The sequence below is a fragment of the Heliconius melpomene genome, chromosome 15 (assembly GCF_056956725.1).
Source record: "Heliconius melpomene rosina isolate 202511_hmr_F chromosome 15, ASM5695672v1, whole genome shotgun sequence".
Taxonomy (NCBI): Eukaryota; Metazoa; Arthropoda; class Insecta; order Lepidoptera; family Nymphalidae; genus Heliconius; species Heliconius melpomene.
Genome location: NC_140403.1, coordinates 6,315,348 through 6,337,216, shown reverse-complemented (window position 1 = coordinate 6,337,216; position 21,869 = coordinate 6,315,348). Strand labels below are relative to the sequence as shown.

The following is a 21,869-nucleotide window of genomic DNA, read 5'->3' as shown; positions in this document are numbered from 1 at the left end:
GAAACTGGTAACCATTTTACTCTAGAACAATATTTGCAGAATAAAGCAATACTATTGTATAAGTAGCTGTAATATAGGAAATGGGGTCACCTATAACATTCGAGACATATACCTACATGCATATATTATCAAATATCGATATGATATCCTTGAAATAACAATGTAGTCAATGTATGCTTTAAATTTACCAATAATGAACATAAATGATGTTATATTTATAGACCGCTCTCAAAATTGTTTACATATCTATGAATGAAAACAGCATCTCAAGATCGATCTCAGATTTGAGAGTGGTTTATAAATACAGGCCTCAATCTTTAATAATACGACCTAATCGAAGATGCACGTAGAATATAAATAATTGATTAATTATTTAATAACATAAACTGTATTGTAATTTTATATGATGCCACATTTAATAATTTTTATATTAATGAACGTAATAGGTACCTTAGGTGTGTTCTTGTCAGCTCTATCCATATCGTTAAGACTAGTCAATGGGAAATTCAAATTGGCGTCACACGATTTCGCCAGAAGCCGTTGGAAACGCTAGTTAGATAACAGTTCCTTTTAAACGTTCCACAGACCTTCGATCATCGCACCTCAGTCCTCAGTCCTCACTGTATTTATTTTATAACGGCTGCGAATATACAAGTTTAGGATTCGACAACATTCAGCCAGTCACTGTTGAGCCGACGCACTGAGAACAGTCGAGAGCGGCGCGCGCGAATTTATTTTCCCGCCATTATTTAAATTTTACATTCCTATTTTTTTTTTAATTTATTAATTTATCGTCGTAGCACAAATATGCCTAAAAAGAAATAGTTTTATATATTGTTAAAAAGTTGTTTTTACAAAATATTTTCAACTGAAAATGTGCTAAACTGAAATTGTGCCATTGACTTCAGGGCTCGCGTGAAATAGTGCTTGATATATAATCTGTGATATCTGTTGTGAAACTTTTTCAGAGTTATTGAACTTTTTTCAGCACTTTGCTCAGTTTCGTGAAATTTCATTTCGCGGAACGTTACAATAAACGATCTTTATGATAGGTCCATATATGAAGGTGAGTGAATCATTATTATAATTTTATTTTAAATTTTTGTTATAGATACATATTATTATATTGTTAGTCATGTTTATTTTTATATTTTTTTGGAAAAGTTTTTTAGTTTTTAGTATAATAATAATAATAATATTTATTATTTAGTAAGGCTATCAAATTACGCTTTTGATATGGTTTATAAAAAAACTAAAATGCCATGCTTAATCACTTCACTGATAAGTATAGAACCAAGGCCCGACGGTTCATTCAATGGAATTTGACTATCCAGCTAAATTGTTGTTAAATTACCAATTGTTTTTATTGTAAAGTTTTAAAATTAACAAGCGTTGGAAAACCTTGCAACTTATATAGTTTTTACACCGATTGACCTAAAACATAATGAGCGTACTCATACTTTTGCATAATTTGAAGGTTACATAAATATTTTAAATTGTTTTAAACGATCAATTTATTAAAAAAAAACCATTTGATTATGTCTTCACAGATTAAAAATATAAGATAAAACAATGACAGGCCATCATGTCATTGAAAGCAAGTACGTTTTACATCTAGGTGTGAATAATAACATTGGTTCAGCCATTGAGCGATTATTTTCAGTGCGATATCGTTTTTACGTTTTACATATACGAGTAGGTACATATTACACACGCTGTAAGTACATGCGAACCAAACCGAATTAATTTCATAATTACTTATATGAAAAATATAAATTCCAGGCAAATGTTTTAACATTTAAATAATGTTTACCTAAAATATGTAAAATATTTAAATAGACATTAATTGTAAGGTATTTTCCAGTGATTTCTCTTAGTAAGATTGAATTATTAACTCTAAATTAAATTTGTAAAGACGAGACAGACAAACATATAAAATGGTATCTTTTTTTGGTAAAAGTCAAATATTAGAAAGACGGCGACGCCGTTCCAGGCGCTTTCACTAATGCTTTATTAGTGTAAATCTTATTGTGATGAGTAGGTATGTCATAGGAAAAATTTTAGTCTTTATTATTTATATCATATTCATTATCTACACAGATTTTCAATAATTTTTGATTTAACTGATAAGACCTATGTGATATGTCAATATCAATCTATTTTCGACTTTTCATGCATTGTCGACGTTATTTAATACCACTATCACCTATATGGACTACCTATCACCTATATGGACTCCATTAACGTGTCTATCATATTAAAAAAATATATATTTAAAATAACGTTTAGAAAAGATTTCAGCCGAGACAGACATTGAAGTTCTATTGCGACAGTGGCCTAAACCATATATTATGCAAATTGAAGAAAATCATTCAATTAGATTGGCGAAATTTGACATAGAAACCTCAAACACCGCCCAACTGTATCGTGAATGTGCGATGTTTGCATTATACGTAATATTTACAAGAATTCTGCACATTTTAAAAGCCATTTTATTTTTTTTCAGCTTCACGCTGAATTCTGCATGTAGGCATAGGGAACCTAGAGTTAAAACACTTCGTTCTCCAGTTATCGTCAAATTTGCTTGATGAAGAGCGAGGAGACGAAAATATTTTTTGTGAATTGAACTCAAAACCGTCTCTTCAGACAATGTTCTACTCCGTCATGACGGCCTCGATTTGTTTTTACACACATTTATGTGATTTCCATACTTTTATATTCTTATTTTTGTGTTATTTTTTATTCTGATATCTAAGTTATAAATTATAATCAGTGCCCGTAGATGGTTAAAGTCTATTAAATATGTTTTTCTATTGTAGCATACATATATACGGGAGCGGAAGTTTGTCGAATTTATAGTACGAGTCATTGAAACGGTTATGATGAGGATAATTTACATCATTATATATGTATTTTTATAGCAATGGAATAACCAGTAGGTAATTATGATAAAGTTTTCATACCATATATCTATATATATAAAATCGAAAGATCACTCAGTCATCACGAAATCACAGAAACTACATGTGCTAGGAATCTGAAATTTTGCATGGACGTCACTTATAGGATGTAGGTGATCATGGAGAAAAAAATTAATAATAACGTAGTTCAAGCAGGCGAAGCCGCGGGCGGGCTCTAGTATAATATAAATGAGTAAAATGACAAACTAAATTGAAATAAACATTTATAATACTTCTAAATCTTCAATCAAAAACAACTTTACAGAATCGATAATCTTTACTTAATATAGGAATACTTAAATAAGTATGAGAATATTTTTGAAGATTAAAATATCAAATTAAATAATGAATATTCCTAACTGTTAATAGCCATTGAACATCATGTCATTATTTTCTAATATGACTTGTTTAGGGAATTCTCTCAAGGTCATAACAATAAGGCGTCGGTGTGTAATTGCTTCCAGCGAGTTAATTGTGTACAGATTGACGGTTAAAAAATACATATCTTGATATATAAGATATGTAAATATTATTTATTTATAAAAACAGAATTTGTCATGTAATTAAGAGAAGTATTTAAGTAAAGTATAAAACTATATATGTAGGTACGTAAATGTATATAATAGGATGAATAGTGAAACAACACGATTCTTGATCTTCTTATTTTCGGCCATTTTCGACATAGGACGTTGAAGCGAGATATTTTAGGGTTCCATATGTGAAACGGTAAAAATCGGAGCCTTTATAGAACACTTTATTCGTTTGTAAGTCAAGACAAGCTATTTCGAGATTGAGTGGAGGCATCAAGCATAAATGAGCACAGAAAAAATCAAGATTCTAATTCAGCGCATGCACCTAAATAGTAGATATTAATTTATGGGTATTTAATAAAAATGTCATTACAAACTTATATTTGAAGTTAATTTCATACAAAATGAGTGCACACGCTCGCAAACTTACATTTGTCAACTTTTATAAATTGTACTTCCCGTTGGCTTGCAATCTTGAAATTGGTAAGGAACACACAGTGATCGAGCTGGACTCGCACTTGATCGATTTTTTAACATTTAATACCATTACATTCTGATTTAGACATGTAGGATTTACATATAAATACCACTCGATGACGTAAAAACTTTGAATTATCAAAAGGATCAATGGAAAATATTAACTTTCCACAAAAATATGCAAAAATATGTTTGCAGATTTTAATATTCTTATTCAACATTGCTTCCATATAAGATATTATTTAGAGAAATATCGTGATTGTTATGCTCATAAAAACAACATAAAGTGATTTAACAAGAAATGAACTTCGAATAAAAAACTTTTTGCACGATTCTGCTTCCTTTCACGACCAAGCTTTAGAAATTTACAATTTTATAAGATTATTTTTGTCTGCAATTTTTTATTTTGTCGTTTAAAATTTTGAAATTTTATGATTAAACATTATTATATTTTTTATTAATCAGCTAAATATACTATTAATTTTATTCTTTTGCATGGCTGCTATAAGATGTATATAAAAATAAAAAAACTCCTAAAATAAAAGAATATCTCCGCCAGTGCCTACGGTCGGTATAAATGTATTGTAATCATCGTGTTTCGTAATTGTTATCATTAGGTATTAATAGTATGTAATGATAAAAAAAAGTGGTAGGTAAGTTAGGGTTTCATTTTTATACCATGTAAGTTTACATTTATTATTTATAGTAGAAATCGTGGTGGTAGTGACTATACAAGTACATGTCATAACGAAAATTGTGGGTTCGATACCTGCTCAGAGGAAAGAACACTAAAATTTTTCTTTCTTTTTTCGAACTGGATACATAAAACGTGGCGTTAGGATTTGCCACCAAAATCAATCGCAATAATTCTGAAATGGGCGGACAGTGAAGAACGGAGTGTTTTTCTCTTTCCATTGAGCTATGACACAAATTATTTAACTTATATTTTCTCGTGCACCGATATTAACTATAGTTTTTAAGCTAAGTTAACCTTTGCGAATCCCAAACATTCGTGTTCTTTACTTATATTCATTTAATACTAAGAAATGATGACCTAAGATTTTAATAATCAGTAAACAACCAAAGGCTGATTAAAGGTTGGACTAAAGAATTGCATATATGTACATAGATATATAATATATACAACAATTAACACGCGCCAAACCCATAAACACTACCGTAAAGGGGTCATTTTAACACCTCATGAAGGATTCATACATAAAATATTTTAAGCATGAAAAAGTTAATGAATTAGAGCCTTATTCTCTATAGAATAAAGTAGGTTATATAAATTCAGTTGCTTCTTGCTAATAGAAATAATGTTGTGATAACACATTCACGATAGCCTTTGAATTCGTGTGATTGTTCGTATTATGCAATTTAATTTAAAAAGCAAGTTAACCAGTTATATAAAGTTATAAACTACTCCAGAATTCGGCTGAAAGTGGGGAACGGAGTGTCTTAACACTAGGTTCCCTCTGCCTATCCTGCTCTGTGCCGGATACAGCGAAATCGATATCGATATCGATAATCAAAACTTATGCCTATGATTTAATTTTAATTTATGATTTACCTACCTGGATTATTTTAAATGTAACTACTTGGATATATATAAAAAAATCCCTCAAACACATTCAGGGATTTACATATTCTCCAAAGTCGTCTCAATGACTCACGATAAGTGTGTACGTCAATGAAATTGATTTTTAATAAATATACCTATTGCATAAATAGTTATCATGGCGCCATTCTTAGCATCCAAGAGTAAAGTTTATCGTGCAATTTATTTAATACGTTGTGACTGACAGCGTACGTCAACTGTCTAACAATAGACACAGATAACGAAATTAAGATAAGTCAATCATCAAAAGTAAATTACTGAATTCTGCTATTTGACTTATTATAAAACTTGATAATTAACAAAATTCTTATGAAATCCCGACCAGCGTTTTTATAATTAATTAATTTATAAGGTTATCATTTGTATTTAGAATGAAGAAGTTTTTTTTTATCTACAGTAAAAAGTAAATTGAAAAATTATGTAATGATTTATATAGTCGTCGATTGTCATTATGAATATAGATTATTATAAAACACTTGTTATAAAAAACTAAATTAACTTCCTTTACAGTGGTGACGACAATAATAATTTAAAGCTATTTTTATTATTTGCATTGACATAAGAAATTAAAATACTGAGAATATTACCTTGTTCTTTCTCACATAATTGCTAATTTAGTGTGCAAAAATTTTCCAATTTACATTTACATAACACAGAAAGGATGAACTTTCTCTTAATCTCACTTAAGCGAATATGCAACCGATTTATTTCGAAATATCTGTGCTACTTTGACATACCTGACAAATGTTAAGCTTATTACTCATACATATTTACTTAATTGACTCTTTATCAAGAAATAAATAGTATATTTTATTAATTTTTATATTGTTTTAGTTTCTAAACGCAGTTATTTTTCGTTTTCAGAATTAGGTAATATATTTTTGTAAGATAACAAAATTAATTAAGTGACATAACTTTCTTCTTGTATGAATTACCATATACCTATTACGTTATAGAAAACTAAAAATATTTCTAATATAGAAATCCTAGTGTAGTCAAATACATTATAAGCGTATAAAAACTTGTTGAATAATAATTTCATAATAAATATAAAAAGTAAAGGTAATAATAAAAAAATAAAGATACTTATTTAATTTTAGTGAAGAATAATGTCATTAAATCCTTTCTAGAGAATACGATATTATGCATACACATTTTATTTTTGTTTCCTAAGAAATAATACCACTTGGCTCCTAAGAACACGCTTATATCTTTATTTTTTTGTTTAATGAACGTAAATTACAGGAAATTACCAAAAAGAAACGCAACCACAATTCTGTGAATTGAGAAGTATCTAATAATATATTAGCAATTTTTATTTCATTAAATTATAAATTAGCGACGTAATGACGCCATTTTGCAAAAATACAATTGCTACTCCTATTTTTTTTATTATTATTACATTGCTTTGTTTTTTTTATTACCATTACATAACATAATTTATTGGTTAAATACTAAAAAATAATTGCCTTCAAAGGGGGGAAAATTTGGTATTAAAGCCGCTAGTTCAAGTGAGATATGAGATGAAAGGACCTGTGGCTAAACTACCGTTATGTATGGTACTTCTAAACTAGAACAGCATTACCTGAAACTAAAACATCACTTTACACCACAAATATTACGAGCTGCAAAGATATTTTTTTAATGTTCAAGGGTTAGATGCACCACCTTGGGATGGATCCAAAGGTCATACAGACATCGCAAAAACGTCACGTGTCGAAAGCTGTCACGGTAAAATTAACAGCGCACGCATTTTCCGTAGCAATTCAAGTATTTTGGATATAAGGGCAGTGTATTTATATTTAACCTACACTGACATTTCTCTTAGTATAGCTTCGATGAACCTTTCACCTATATTATATTAAATATATTTTCAATAGAAGCCGTCATGACACAGGGGCACAAGGGTGTGGGTTCGATTTCCACTCGAAGGAATTAATTATTGTTTATTAATATTTTCATTTCTTCACTCTGGCATCAATGCAAAAGCATGAGTTCCGCCACTCAACCCGCAATGGCTCAAAAAATCCGGCGAAATTTGGGGAACGGAGTGTCTCAACACTATGTTCCCTTTGCCCTGATGTGTACGGGATACAGCGTGAAGCTGACTAATGTAAATTTGATATATATAGATTCAAAATGGAAAATTTTGGTAACATGTACGACCAAAAAAACCAATTCGTGAATGAACCACTTTGTCATTATTTATCGTGATTGCGGTGAATGAACGCAGCGGGCCAACGATCTGGTTTGTTTAATGCAAAATCGTTTCTTGGTATACGGAAATCGTTATTTAGGTTAAGAATACCAAAATTAAACGTATATTTCGCGATACAATTATTCATACTTCCTGATGATAGCTAAATGTAACTGTGCCAGTAGGCACCGTTCATCGGTCACTCTATTAGGTGGGCATAAGATTTCTGTTTTTCTTCATCCATCCATCCATCCATCAGCCTTTTAAAGTCCACTGCTGGACATAGGGGTCACATTAGGGGAGGCCTAATGCTCGCCACTCCGCCCGGTCCTGTTTTTCTACGTTATATAACTTTTATTTATTATGTATGTAATGTTTATAAGTAAATATCTCATGATCAAAAAATAATAACCCAACATGAGGTGTCAATTTCTTTGGGAAAATTTAATATTTTTTTTTAATTCCTAGATATAATACATTCTTTCTCGCAAACAACAGAGCGTGCGTAATTGAAGGTTGTTTGTAATAATATTATGAATAGATACATATTGTAGGCGACAATTTTAATTCTACATTCAGAAATACAATAGGTACCTACTAGATACATGTCCACGAAAAATTTACGTGATGATGTTAAAACAATGGAAATTTTGTTACGTGGACGTACGTACGTACTTTTAAAAGAATATTTTTGAAAAATTATGCAACTTTTGTGAATCTAAAATAGGTTTCTAAAATAGTTTTATTATGTAAATCACACATAAATAATAATTTACATTTTTAAAAGCATTCTTTCGTTTAATATAAAGGAAAATTGAGCAAAGTAAATTATAAAACTATATTACTGAGAATATTAGAAATTAACTTTAAAGCATAAATGCTTACATAACTTGCAAAACACGTTCCAAGTTTACACGCATGAAGTGACTATTTCCTGTAAATACTAGATTTAATCGCTTAAGACACGTTAATGTCATAATTACATCCTTTGCATAGATCTCACAGTTTTAATAACAAAGACATGATAACTCATTTTCAACACTCTTTAGTTCCTGAATGACCCTGTAAATTGGCTTTGCGAACACGTACTAGGCAAACAAGTTTGTTTTGGCTTTGGGAACCTAGAGTTAAGACTCCTCGTTGGCACTAATACAAATCAAGCTCGGTCTTTTCAATAGTAACATAATAAATTATATGATATTTATAATCAGCTTCTGGCTGTATCCCGCACACAGCAGGGTAAGCAGAAGGAACCTAGTGGGAAAATTGGGAACGGAGGTTCCTTCCTTTGTTTCCCGTATTCTGGAGGCATTGCGTGTTAAGTAGCGGAAGATAAGCAAAGAAATGGAAATGTAAATTTAAATAAATATTTGATGTCCCCGAGTGGAGATCTAACTCTCTCATCACTCTTTGTGGGCCACGACTGGCCTCGTATTATATTTAATTATTTGTATATTTAAACGATAAATTAATCTTGCACGAATAAATATAATATTTAACGTAACGTACATTTCTAAATGACATTTCTCAGTAATAAATAGGTTGCCTGGAATTTACTTGCAGGAATCTAATATCCACTCACTGGCCTCGACTTTTCTAGTTATTTATCGCAACAAAATGGCCACAAATGCGGTTTAAAATTAATCAAGAGGCAGTGGCGCCTGCGAGTCAGCACTTGTACCATTATACGCCGACTTGGTATTTTAAGTGTACATATATATATCTTATGGTAAACTGGCGGCATTTAGAGTTTAATATATTTTCAATATTAATAATAACTCTGTTAATTTAATCTATTACCTAAATTAACTCCTAATTTCTTAATAAAAGTAAGTGTGTAATTTCTATAAATAGTAAATTCATTACATTTAATTTAATAAGATTTTTTTATTTGATATTACGTTAACTAAATGAATGAATTAATAAAGACCATCACCAAGATCCATTCACCTGCTCACATGACGATCTGATGGAGGCAACAGATGCCGCAGTCGACGTGGCTAAATACTGGCAAAATATGATATGAATTCTCCAAACATTGACACGAAGAAAAAGAAGAAGACGATATTTTACAAATGTCTTCTATTCACTATATTATTAATAACAATAATATTTTTACTGCATTTTCATAAATTTATAAGTAAGTATAATCGTTTTACGGCAGTTTCGGTTTTAGATTGGAGCATTGACCCATATTTCAACGTGACGTGATGCTTGGCAGGGCGACGATCTTATACTCTTATAATATAGATATGTTTTATAGAGTAGATTTCAGATATATTAATAGATTTTTTAAATGTTATAATGTCGGGTGATATTGATAATTTAAAGAGGTTATCTTTTTAGTTTATGGCCATCACGATACAAAATGATAATTGATATTAAATCTAACAATTTTATCTTTAGAATATAATAATATATAATATTTAGGCTTCCCTCTCTGAGATTTAAGCTAATAGAAATTAATTTCCCTATTTTTCACTAAGTGCTGAGAAGCTTGTTTAAAGTTAGGAATAAGTATGATGAAACTGCTCCAAGTGTTATAACAGTTTAAACTTTAAACCCGATGATGGCGAAGATGGCTTGGTTGTAAATTCGATCGCGCTATTTATTTATTTTTAAAAGAATTTCAAATACTAATAAAAAAATAAAAGTCATAACATAAATATATCAATACTAGCAGCCCTCGCGGCTTCGCCCGCATGCCATGTCAAACAATAACATAATATTATAATAATTATTATTTTAGTTTCTATCAACTATCGATACTTTCAAAGTAACCTCATTTTGTTTATATTTCAGTATCTAGAATTCGTAACGCGCTTAATCATTAGTGACCTTAATAAAACTATCGTGAGTCACTATATTATTCATTAAGATGAAAAGTAATTGTCAGGCGCCGATTATTCCGAGAAAATTGTGATAGCATTTTATTTTTTTATTTTTTGTAAAAACTGGTCAAGTGCGAGTCGTATTCGCTTTCCAAGGCTTCCATATCAATTTTAGGTCAACTTATAAAATTAACAAAAATCAGTTTGCGCCCGCAAGCACTCATTTTGTATGAAATTAACTACTAATATAAGTTTGTTATGTTTTTTTCTACGAAATATCTATAAATTTTCAATTTTTTCCACTATTTGTATTGTAAGAAAAATTGTCACTTTCGGCGAATACCTACAAATGTAACATTACAATATAATTTAATTAATTTGAAAATATGAAATGCATAAATCAATAAATAATATAAAGTTTAAGATTATTTCTCTTTATATAACGCGAACTGTGTACTATACATAATTTAAAAACATTCATTGTAATTTTTTCAGCGATAACTTCATATAGACATACGCCCAATATTAATAATGTATCTCCTATCTCCAGTTAACGTCTATCTCGTACTGTCCGACATATCTATCCAATCACTAACCTGCATGCCTACCTCCATCTCTGTCTATTTCAATCTATGGTAGCAATTTTTGGATTAGGATTGGTTATTAACATTGGGCGATAGGCAAATAATAACAATATACCAGACAAGGTATTTAATAAAATCCACAATATATTTAATGTTAATGCGTCGTAGAGCATTTATATAATAAATTTGTAAACAAGTTATTATAAATATTACAACTTCTAGGATTTCCTTTTATTAAATGCAATTTAGTTATATACTTAGGTATATTGTGATACAGATTACATCATTAAAGCAAACATTTTTGAATTAATTTTGTAATGTTTTTTTTTTTCTATTTCTTTCGGAGGATCAACTAGAGAGGACTGAGGAGAATATTTAGTATTATTCCATTTTAGAATTCCTTCTAAATTGCAAATTGTGAGCAATAACTTTTTAAATGTCTTTCTAGCATAGATTCTTTTGAAATTTCTTATAGGTGCAATTACTAAAGGAAATGTAAAGTAAATTACAATATATAATCAATATTTTTATTATAAAATACATAAAAATAATGATCTTATTTATTTGAAAGTTTGAATAGGAATAATAAAGGATATTCACTAAAAAACACAAGAATTTACGTAAAACTAAATTTCTGTATAGCATACCCTTTAGATGCGGTTAAGTTTTGCGGCGATAAAAATTCGTCATAAGTCGTTCTTATTACTTACGTGTCAGTTACACTTTCCTTTCCATATAAAACAATATTAACATACATATATGTTATGTGGGCGGTACAAATTGATGATCTCATGAAGCCTAATTGCATAGTACACGGTGGAAGCGATATAAACACAAGCACAACCGGCTAATTGCAATTTAATCACATCCTATGCTAAATTACGATATTAAAAAAACATATTTTTTTCAATTTCACGCATTCAGCATGTAATAGCGGTAGATAGAAGGAGCCCTAGTGTTTAGACACTCCGCTCCCCATTTTCCACTTAATTCTGGAAGCATTCTAAGCGCACTCAACGCAACGCCGCACTTTTGCCTCGACACCAAGGCGCATACCTAAATGAAAATATTAAATAATTAATTTCCTCGACTGGGAATCGAACCCACGACCTGTCACGTGTACAGTCACACGCTTGTGGTGGCCCCGAGCCACAAGTGGCCTAGAAAACACTCGATCTGCTTTTATAAATTTCACTTTCAAACTTTAAGCAATTTGGACACAGATGTATAATTTTTGACAGTTACATTCTAGCTCGTACAATAATCAAAATTTAATTAAGCATCGTATGTCACACTTCAAATACAAAGTTCCTTTCTCTCGGAACATATAGACGTAATTACTGCAATAGAAAGGCTTAACAGCGAGGTAAAAGTTTTCAACTTTCAGTAGCCAAGCCGTGACCATCTAATGATATCTTCAATTGAGCAACGTGAAAAAAATTATATAACTGTATTAATTTTATACTTTATACATTTATGTATTAATTTGTACCTAGACCTCGAATTATAATAATTATTAAACATTTAATTAAGCACATATAAAAATAAGGTTTCTTTTTGTTTCAGTGTCAACATTTTTACCCCAAACATTATGATTTACAAATGGATATTATGATACGAGTGAAGTGTTGTCAAGAAACTAAAAATCCAAAGTGACCAAGTGTTGTGGTGTCTGTTCTGCTGCGTTCCGTTGCTTTTGATATTTACTTTTAAACATAACCTACAATGTCTGACAAAACGACTTCATCCGTTAGTCCGAGAAGTTTCGAAACCATTTCCGAGGAGGACGGCGAGGCGCCATGGGAGAAACTGCTGGGAGATGTGAATACTGCCATTCCAACTATTATTAAAACAGAAGCGTCGAGTGCAGCGACTTCAAGAAGTGGAGAAGTGGTTGCAGATACACCTTGTGTCGATCTCGAAGCGAATAAGTTAACACGTTCTAAAAGCCTTAATCAACGAAGAAACAGCAGTGGTCTCCTCGGCACGTTTACCCGGCAGTTACGCCATTCCCTCAGAGGAGTACGAAGTGAACCCTCCAGTGTCAAAGACATTCCAACTACCAGAAATGATAGTGCCCTCAGCCTAGCCCTTTTGAGGTAAGATTAATACTTTAAATAATTGGTATCTTATTAGCGGGTTCGTATGATAGGTCAAAGATGTTTCAAATATTTCTTTGTTTTAATTTTTTCAAAAGTAATGGTTAAAGTTTAAATATAAAAGCAAGATATCTCTTTTGCCGATTTAAGAAACAGACGAAACTATTTAGCTCTCTTGAAATAAATATGCAAAAGCGTGAATCTGTCACGCTGTATCCCGCAGATAGCAGGGTAGGCAGAGGGAACTTTCAGTCAAAGTCTGGACTTCCGATTCAACAATATACTGTAAAAAGTTCCAAATATTGGGTAGATATTGTAATCATATATGTACAGATAAAAAAAGCAAATTATATTCCTATAATGACATTAAATAAATAGAATTGCATTTCCCTAAGTTTTGAAAGTTTAATTGGTTTAATATAATAACAATTCTTTACCTAAAAATTCTGATGTCGGGCGTTCAGTTACTTGACAAGATTAATATTAAACGCTCAACAGAAAAGGGACAAATCGTAATATAACCTATGATATTTACGCAAGCTAATTAAAAACCACAACAATTTAATTCCATTAACCTTCTAAGTGCCAAAGTCACACTTAAATCACGCATTTCTACGGAGGAATTCTCATTTAAGAGACAAGAAGGTCAAGACCAGTGGCGCCCATACGGCTTCGTTGCCGCCAGCCTTATTGCTTCTACATCGACCTCTCGTCTCGTCTTTTTTAATTACCATACAGTCGTTAACCATAGTTTATTAACTTTGAAATTTATTTTGCTTGGAGCTTCTCTAACTATTACTTATATATATTTTAAAGGAATTTAGTTAGTATTTTATAGTCAGTATTAGAGGAGGAAGCTAGTATTTTATATTTCTTTGCAACATTTTTCTCTTTTGTCTAAAAGAAATAATAATAATTTATAAATTTTAAAATAAAAAAAATCATAGAATGTCTCCATCCGGTCAGAATAACTAAGACGCAATGTTTAAAAATCTAGCATATTTCTTGTTGTATGCAAAATACGTGCAAAGGAAACGGACGTCCTTCTTTTTAGTGCGATCGGTGAGATGGGTGGGGATGGTACAGGAACCGCACCGCACTCGTCACCGCAGACGCTACCAAAACAATGCTCCTTCACAATCCCTCCTTCGAATGGCAATCTTGATGTATCCTCATGCTTAGAGTTCGGTCAGGGTTGCTGCACTTTATCCTACTACATTAAAATGCATGGATGAATATTGTCATAATGACATAATTATATTTAATATTTTTTTATTTTTTTGTATGAAAAATAGAAAATTAAATACTCAGATATAATGTCGATGGTATGTTAATTGTCAAATTGAGAGTTGTTAAGAATTGTTAAAGAAAATTGTAGAGATAAGAATACAATTTACAAATTCGAATTGGTTATCGGAACGGATATCTCAGAATAATATTTTTTATTCAAATCTAAATAAGTATTTATATGTTAATAAAAATAGACATTTCATTTTTATTCTGTTCATATGCTATAAACTTAATGTAGAGGTGAAAACCCAAATACTCATATATCATTTCGTCTATTAATCTATTTATCTTTCCAATAGATTTCCTATTAAAGATTACATATCAGCTTAAAATTATACTTAATTAGTACTTTCATACATATTTTATTGATTTACTTGATATACAAAGATAGCTTTAGGCCGCTCTACGATTGCTTAATATTAAATACATATAAAAATATATATTATTATATATTAATATATAAATTGTTTAACCAGAATATTTGAAAAGGGACATCACGTACGCACTTGAAACGTGTGAAAATCTTTCAATAGAAAGTTCCTAGTAATAAATTGCCATTGACACTTTTAACGATAGTGCGAATTCTCAGCACGAATGTACCAAGAACGTCGCGAGGCCGTCCACTTCCTCTAAACCAATACTTGTGTGGTGCCAAAACCGCACAACAATGAGGTTATTAATGTAAATAGAGCTTCTTTTTTAATATTGGCTGGTTCTTTTTTTTATTATTGGATCGTATTACGTCTAAATAGGTTCTATATTACAACTCTAGTCTATGGGTAACTAGGGTGGTAGGCCATACTTGTATAATGGGCGCTAACGTTCCCCAGTTTCCTGCCGTATCAGCATTTAGCAACATATAGAATAATAATTTCTTGACATGATAATTTATTATTATATAATATAATAAGCGGAATAGTAATTTCAACATTATTATTTTTAAAGTATAGAAATGGAAATTTAATGACGTTAACATTTTTTGACGTATTCAAAGACGACTCACCTGAATAAATATACATTTTGAGAAGCACTAGGTTGTTACATGTTTCTTTTTTTGTTCTAAATTTTTCATGAATGAAATATAATGAATGACAGAGTATAGAAATATTTATAAAAATAATAAAGATGTAATATACCATAAAATTTATACAATATCTATATTTTTTTGGTGGAAATTTGGCTTACGCACAGCTTACGAGTATGTACATACATTTTTTATCTGTATGATATTAAAACCTGGCACTAGATAAATATTCACATAGAATATGTACATTTTCCTTATATTATAGACAATTATAGAAAAGATAATTTTCTAATGGGAAACGAGTCCACTATTATAAATGAAATATCTATTATAATATAATATTGTAATCGCAGATACAAAAAGGATTCTAAAAATATTTTAGAACCATTTTTAGTCTGGTTTTAGTCTGTTTTCGTGTCAAATTTGCAAAATTATCTCAAAACCAGACTCAGGTAGAGTCGACGTCAGATAGATTGGTTGAAAATGGCGTCATCGTGAATCATTGTTTGTAATATAAGAATTAACGAACAAGTACATACAATATTCATTACGTTTCCTTGCCTTTAGATATGAATAAAAACAATATTATAATGTTATTTTCATATAATTAAACTTAATATACTTTGTTACTTGGTTGTGGGTTCGATCCCCACTTGAGGTAATGAAATAATTATTTAAATTTTTATTTTTATTTGTTCGCTCTGGTCGAAGCAAAACGTGGCGTTGAGTTCCACCACTCAGCGGACAGTGGGGAACGGAGTGTCTTAGTGTTGAGTCACTCTATTGCTCACTTTCTCTCGGTTCCCTTTGTGTGCGGGATATAGAGTGAAGAAAATTGTGCACTTAATGGAGATTAAGTTCCTTTTGAGGTGAAATTTTTAAAACATTAGAATATGAGAACACTAGGTAGTTAAATACTAACTAACAAATTTTCTCTTACAACGAATAATTTATTAGAAAGTCTCTTGAAAAACTCATGTATATACTTATTCCTAGTAAATAACAATGAGTGAACTTGCTAGTACTTTGCTGAACCGGTTATTGAACATTATGTAACATTTGATTCATGGTCAAGCCCTCATTGGAAGCGCATTACACACACACACATATATACATACACAAACACATACATAGATATAATAGAGATTTTATTTTTATCTTTGTCGTAAGTCGCATAAAAATGAGTGATAAGAATAGGAGAGCGTTAAATAGATACTAATTACTTATAATAAGGAAGCATAAAGGAAAATGGATGAATTTTCACTCTTTGTGTTATTGTAATATAAAAACTGCAACGTTATATTTAAAAAAATGTCTATCATCACATTATCTATCTAATAATGATGGATTTAAATAACACTAAATATAGTTATAGATAGTCCTTAAATCAAATAGCACTTTAACTATATCTGTCTGTTAACTTTTATAAATTGTATTTCTCGTTAACCTAAAATCCCGGAATTTGGTACGGAAGCCTCGGTGGGCAAGTACGACTCACGCTTGACCTTTTTGATTATTTCAACCTATTTATCTGACGCTCGGTTATTTGTTATTTTTGGAAATTTAACTATTAGAAATCGCTCAGGATTCAACTTTAACAAAAAATAAACTCACAACAACAAAACATTTAACAAAAAATAAACTCACTGTAAACATTAACTTCCTATGGCAAAAGATGGTTTGCGGTTGTAGTTACAATGTCTCAGTCATACAGCTTTTTGCAAGTATGTCTTGCAAATAGTACACACAGACAGACTTACGATTTACGATATCATAGAAAAAAATGGGCAAAGTAAGACGAAATGTCTATATTTTTTAATATAATTTATATATTTATTAACTAGATAAATATATTATCAACATATTCCAGAGATTGAGTGATGAACATACGCATCTAACGTGATATTATAAAAACTAGACATTATCATTGTTAGTAACAGAAACGTGTTTCCATGTCTCATATTTTCTTTTGTCAAACTTCCACGAAACTTATTTTTTCTCTGTTTTAAATGTATACACCTACATTTACTCGTATATATCTGTAATGGTGTCGAACGTTCAGTGAATTTTCGATAAAGCTGATTCACCCAAACCAGTTCTAAGAACCGTTGTTTGTATTCCAAGAAAAAAAACACAAATTGAATTCAGCAAACGATGTTGCCATGCCACGCGATAAATTATATAAAAAACTCCAGGCCTATTATATTCTTTACAATAATAAAAACTAATTTTAAATAGAACTAATAGAATTTATTGAAAGCTGAGTTTTACGAACATTTTCCGAACTCAAAATTGAAAGCTTAAAAGAAAAGTATGTCAAATCTTAAAAAAAATATATATAGATACAGATAAAGCTAAAAATAAGGAGTCTATACAAATATATTTAAAAAAAATAGATTTTTCAAACGAAGCCCCGCTTAGTAACAGAAGTAACCCGACACATTTTAACCAGAGCAAATATTCAGGTCGAGCACGTTTCATTTATCACGTTACATGATTCATTATATATAATTATAGTACGTATATTATACGTATCTCCGGTACTTGTCACGTGACAGCTCGCGGCTGTCACAAATACCATCTTGTTTCACGTTAATTACGTAAACGTTATTTCAAACATTACTTTCTTCAAAATTATCGAAAATTATTTGATATTATCAAAATAAATAACGGATATTGAATTACAATAAAACATAGTTTGAAATAGTTTAGGTTCTCCCTAAAAAATGCCATCTGTAAGGGAATAGCTGAACTAAAGTTCTTTTGGTAGACCAAAATAGTTATGAGCCTATTTCAAACTGTCGTGTCACTGGTGACTTGGCAGCAGTGAATGTATGTGACGCGGTGGACGAAGTTCATCCAATATATATTTAAGAGTCTAAACGTGAAAAGTTAAATAATTTTATAAATAAAAACTTTTGTTCGATTCTAAAACCCAAAAGAAATTAAGTGAGTACACATTATATTATACTCAAAAAATGTTCAGTAATAATAACAAATGCCGAAATTAGGTGAAACAATAAATAAAAAGATATGAAATAACGTGGTCAGGAACGGGTCTAATAAACACTTACAGTGTCACACGTGACAATAGCGTGTTCAAATCCTGTTCAAAGTTATTATTTATGATGATGTAATGTCTGGAGGATAAAGCCTAATGTCAAACGTCATTTATTGTCTAACCAAAAAAAATTTAAATAAATTATTAATAAAAAATTTATAAATGGACGCAAGCATTTTAACGAACAGTCTCAAGAGAAATCACATTACTTACTTGCCTATATATATAAAAAAAACTATTCTAAGTACTGTTAAAATGTAAAATATAACATTATAATGCCTGTATGTACCGATTAGTGTTTAAATGATTAATTCAGGAAGTTCATTCATCACGTTAGCGCTATTATCTTTAATATGCATAAATAATTATAATTGTTGTTTTCTATGAATTATGATAGCCATTATATGAAAAAGATTGGCAACCCATGCACAGAGTGTACGAGGTGCATATTGAACACTTACCTATGAATTCTATTATAAAAATTTACTAATAACTTGTAAGCAAAATATATTTTTTAGAAAAGTATAACAATTGAACATAACGGGATTTGAACCCGCGCCTCTTGGAAACCATCCAAATGCTCTGACACTAAGTGGTTTCAAGAGATGGGCGGTTGGTTACCAAGAGGCGGAGTTTTTGAAATTATTATGCGTTTCTAAAAAAAGTGTTTTCCTTCCCTGTGTGTTAACGCTTTAAAATAAGTATAAAAAATGTAATAATTCTAATATATAAATTAATTTGATAGTTGAAATGATTACACATTCATCTGTAAATAGCCGACATATTTGTCTTTATAAAGCAATGTTTAAGTTAAACAGTCAGTCTTTATATTATTATCTATGTTAAAATTTTATTCTTTTCTCATTTTTTTTTTGCTTTGCTTGATTGTATAGTTGTAAACATAAAGAACGAACTTCAACCAAAACAACGGATGTGATTTTTATTCTTTTTCTTCTACAACTTCATTAATTCACTAATGAGTAGCGATTCTAGTAATAACTCAAAACAATAAGCACTAAATATCGTTAGCTAGCTTACGAGTATATATAAGTTGAAAAATTTATATTTTTCCAATAAAAAATATTAATTATACATATTTTATTCTTAGCCAAGGCCGTTTAATAATTCCAAAGCCTCTCAATACAAAAAAAAGAAAAGCATTAGCATAAATGATACTTACTGAAAGTAAAAACGTCCATTTCTGTAGTTCTGTAGTTTCGAATAATAAACTATTTGACCAGAGCCAGCAATGTTTGTTTACAGATCCCTAAATTTGTGTTTGTTTTGACCAAGTGATCGTATATTTTCACCGTTAATAAACGTACAGTGTACGTTTGTTTTATTTATTGAATAAACACCTTAAATTACTTCTCTTTCAAAAGTCTTTAACGATATATCTTTTGTTTACAATTGACTTGTATTTATTTTAGATATTAATAAGTGATGAGGTCTAATATAATAGTAAAATAAAAAAATGTAATCATGTTTTTGATAAAACGTTAGGAAATATATATATAAATGTTTGTAAAATAAATATTCCTTAATAGTTAAATATACAGATACAAAAAAAATTACGAGTACAGAAAGGAAAAATAATCGGTTCATATTATTCAGATATGTCAACTACTATTAATTACACCGTGCATTATACGCCAAAGACAAAGCGCTCTAATAACATACTAATCACTTCCAGTTAATTTCATGTTTCTACAATTATGTAACGGCAAACTACTCGTATATTGTTCAGTAATTTTAATTAAGTATAAACATATGGACGACTAGTTTAAGAGGGAACCTAGTTTTAGGACACTCCAGTCTCCAATTTCCCCCGAATTCTGGAGGCGTATATTTTTGGTCTTGATTAGCAGAATTTAAGGCCTCACTTTGCCTCGACATAAGAGCGAAGTAATAAAAATATTAAATATTTAATTTCCTCGAGTTGGAATCGAACCCACAACCTGTCACGTTTACGTTTACGGTTTACGGTGATACGGTGTGCAACATTTACGCAATATACCTACTTGTGCATTACTACCTTGTACGTGATATTTTAAATAATTTAATTAATATCTACATTTTTTAAATTAATAAATTTTAAGTAACAGTAGTCATACTTGTAAGCGGACATGCGTGTTTCATTATTTTAATATGAACTAAATTTTTAGTAGTTTTTACTAATTTCATATAATAAAATAAAACATTGTGAAACTACTAATATTAGTTTCGTTATAATGACCCCCACGCGTCATATCGAATGCGTCATCGCTTTACGTTTAATTCGTAAAACTAATAGCTGTTAAATCTCAGCCAAACTTTTTGCGCATTTTTTTTTGTGGATTTCCAGACGATCAAACCAACGAATTTGTATTACGTATCTTTTCCTTGAAATAAGTATTTCATATCGAAATATTGTTATTGTAATTTTTTAGATCTAGTTAATATAATACTTGAACTGAGAAGTTTTTAATTAAAAAACTTGTAGTAGGCGACAACGAGACGCGCCGGGACGCCACTGGCATCGTTGGCACGGGACGCCTGTGTAGTGTTTGTTTGTGATCGTCTTCACATCTGTTTCATAAAACATCCGTCGGTTTCAGTTCTCGACTTATTCTCTCACCAACCAGTACCGGGGGGAAATACGTCTCAATTATTTTAAGACGCCATTATTAAGTATATTCTGGATTGATTGATTGTTCAAAATGTTTTTGTTGAAGACACTGAGGAAGTTTGTGGTACTTTTGTTTGACATAAAAGAAGTGTTCAGTGAATGTCTTATTAACGTGCTGCTAAAAGATAGAGCGGAGGCTCTAATGCTGTAATTTCATTCCTACGTAAGGTATATTATTTTCGAAGAAGGCTGCAAATTCCAAGGAAAATATAAAGAACAAGTAACGACTGCAAAAAAAAAACTGTTTTAAAAATATACACTTTAAAGACTGATTAATAGCTCTCGGCTGTTTGGTAGTGAACCTCGCACTTTTACACGAGCATCTAAATAAAGACAAGCGGACTATTAATGTTCAAAAGAATGTCGGGATTGAAAAGATGTATAAGTCAAGTATCGATGCTTATGACTGGAAAACCTGTAAACTCATCAGAGTCCGCCTGGAGGGAGGAGATACAGAAGTGAGTTGACATTTAAATTTGAAATTTCGACAGGAGAAAATACTAATTACTCTTCTTCTTCTTATTTTA

The 21,869-nt window shown here is 30.5% G+C and overlaps 1 protein-coding gene across 5 annotated transcripts in view; it reads left to right on the top strand.

Moving 5' to 3' along the window:
- The first annotated feature begins 925 nt into the window (after nt 1-925).
- LOC146531493 (G protein-activated inward rectifier potassium channel 3-like) overlaps nt 926-21,869 on the top strand; it is a 32,379-nt gene continuing 11,435 nt past the window's right edge. For 2 of the 5 annotated variants that reach the window (XM_085198378.1, XM_085198379.1), the window contains exons 1-2: nt 926-1,066; nt 12,767-13,299. In XM_085198378.1, the coding sequence (XP_085054504.1) occupies nt 12,926-13,299 (374 nt within the window). In that variant the 5' untranslated portion in view covers nt 926-1,066; nt 12,767-12,925. Of the gene's footprint in view, nt 1,067-12,766; nt 13,300-21,250; nt 21,801-21,869 lie in introns of those variants that run through there. The other 3 variants (XM_085198381.1, XM_085198382.1, XM_085198380.1) reach the window with 3 other exon arrangements.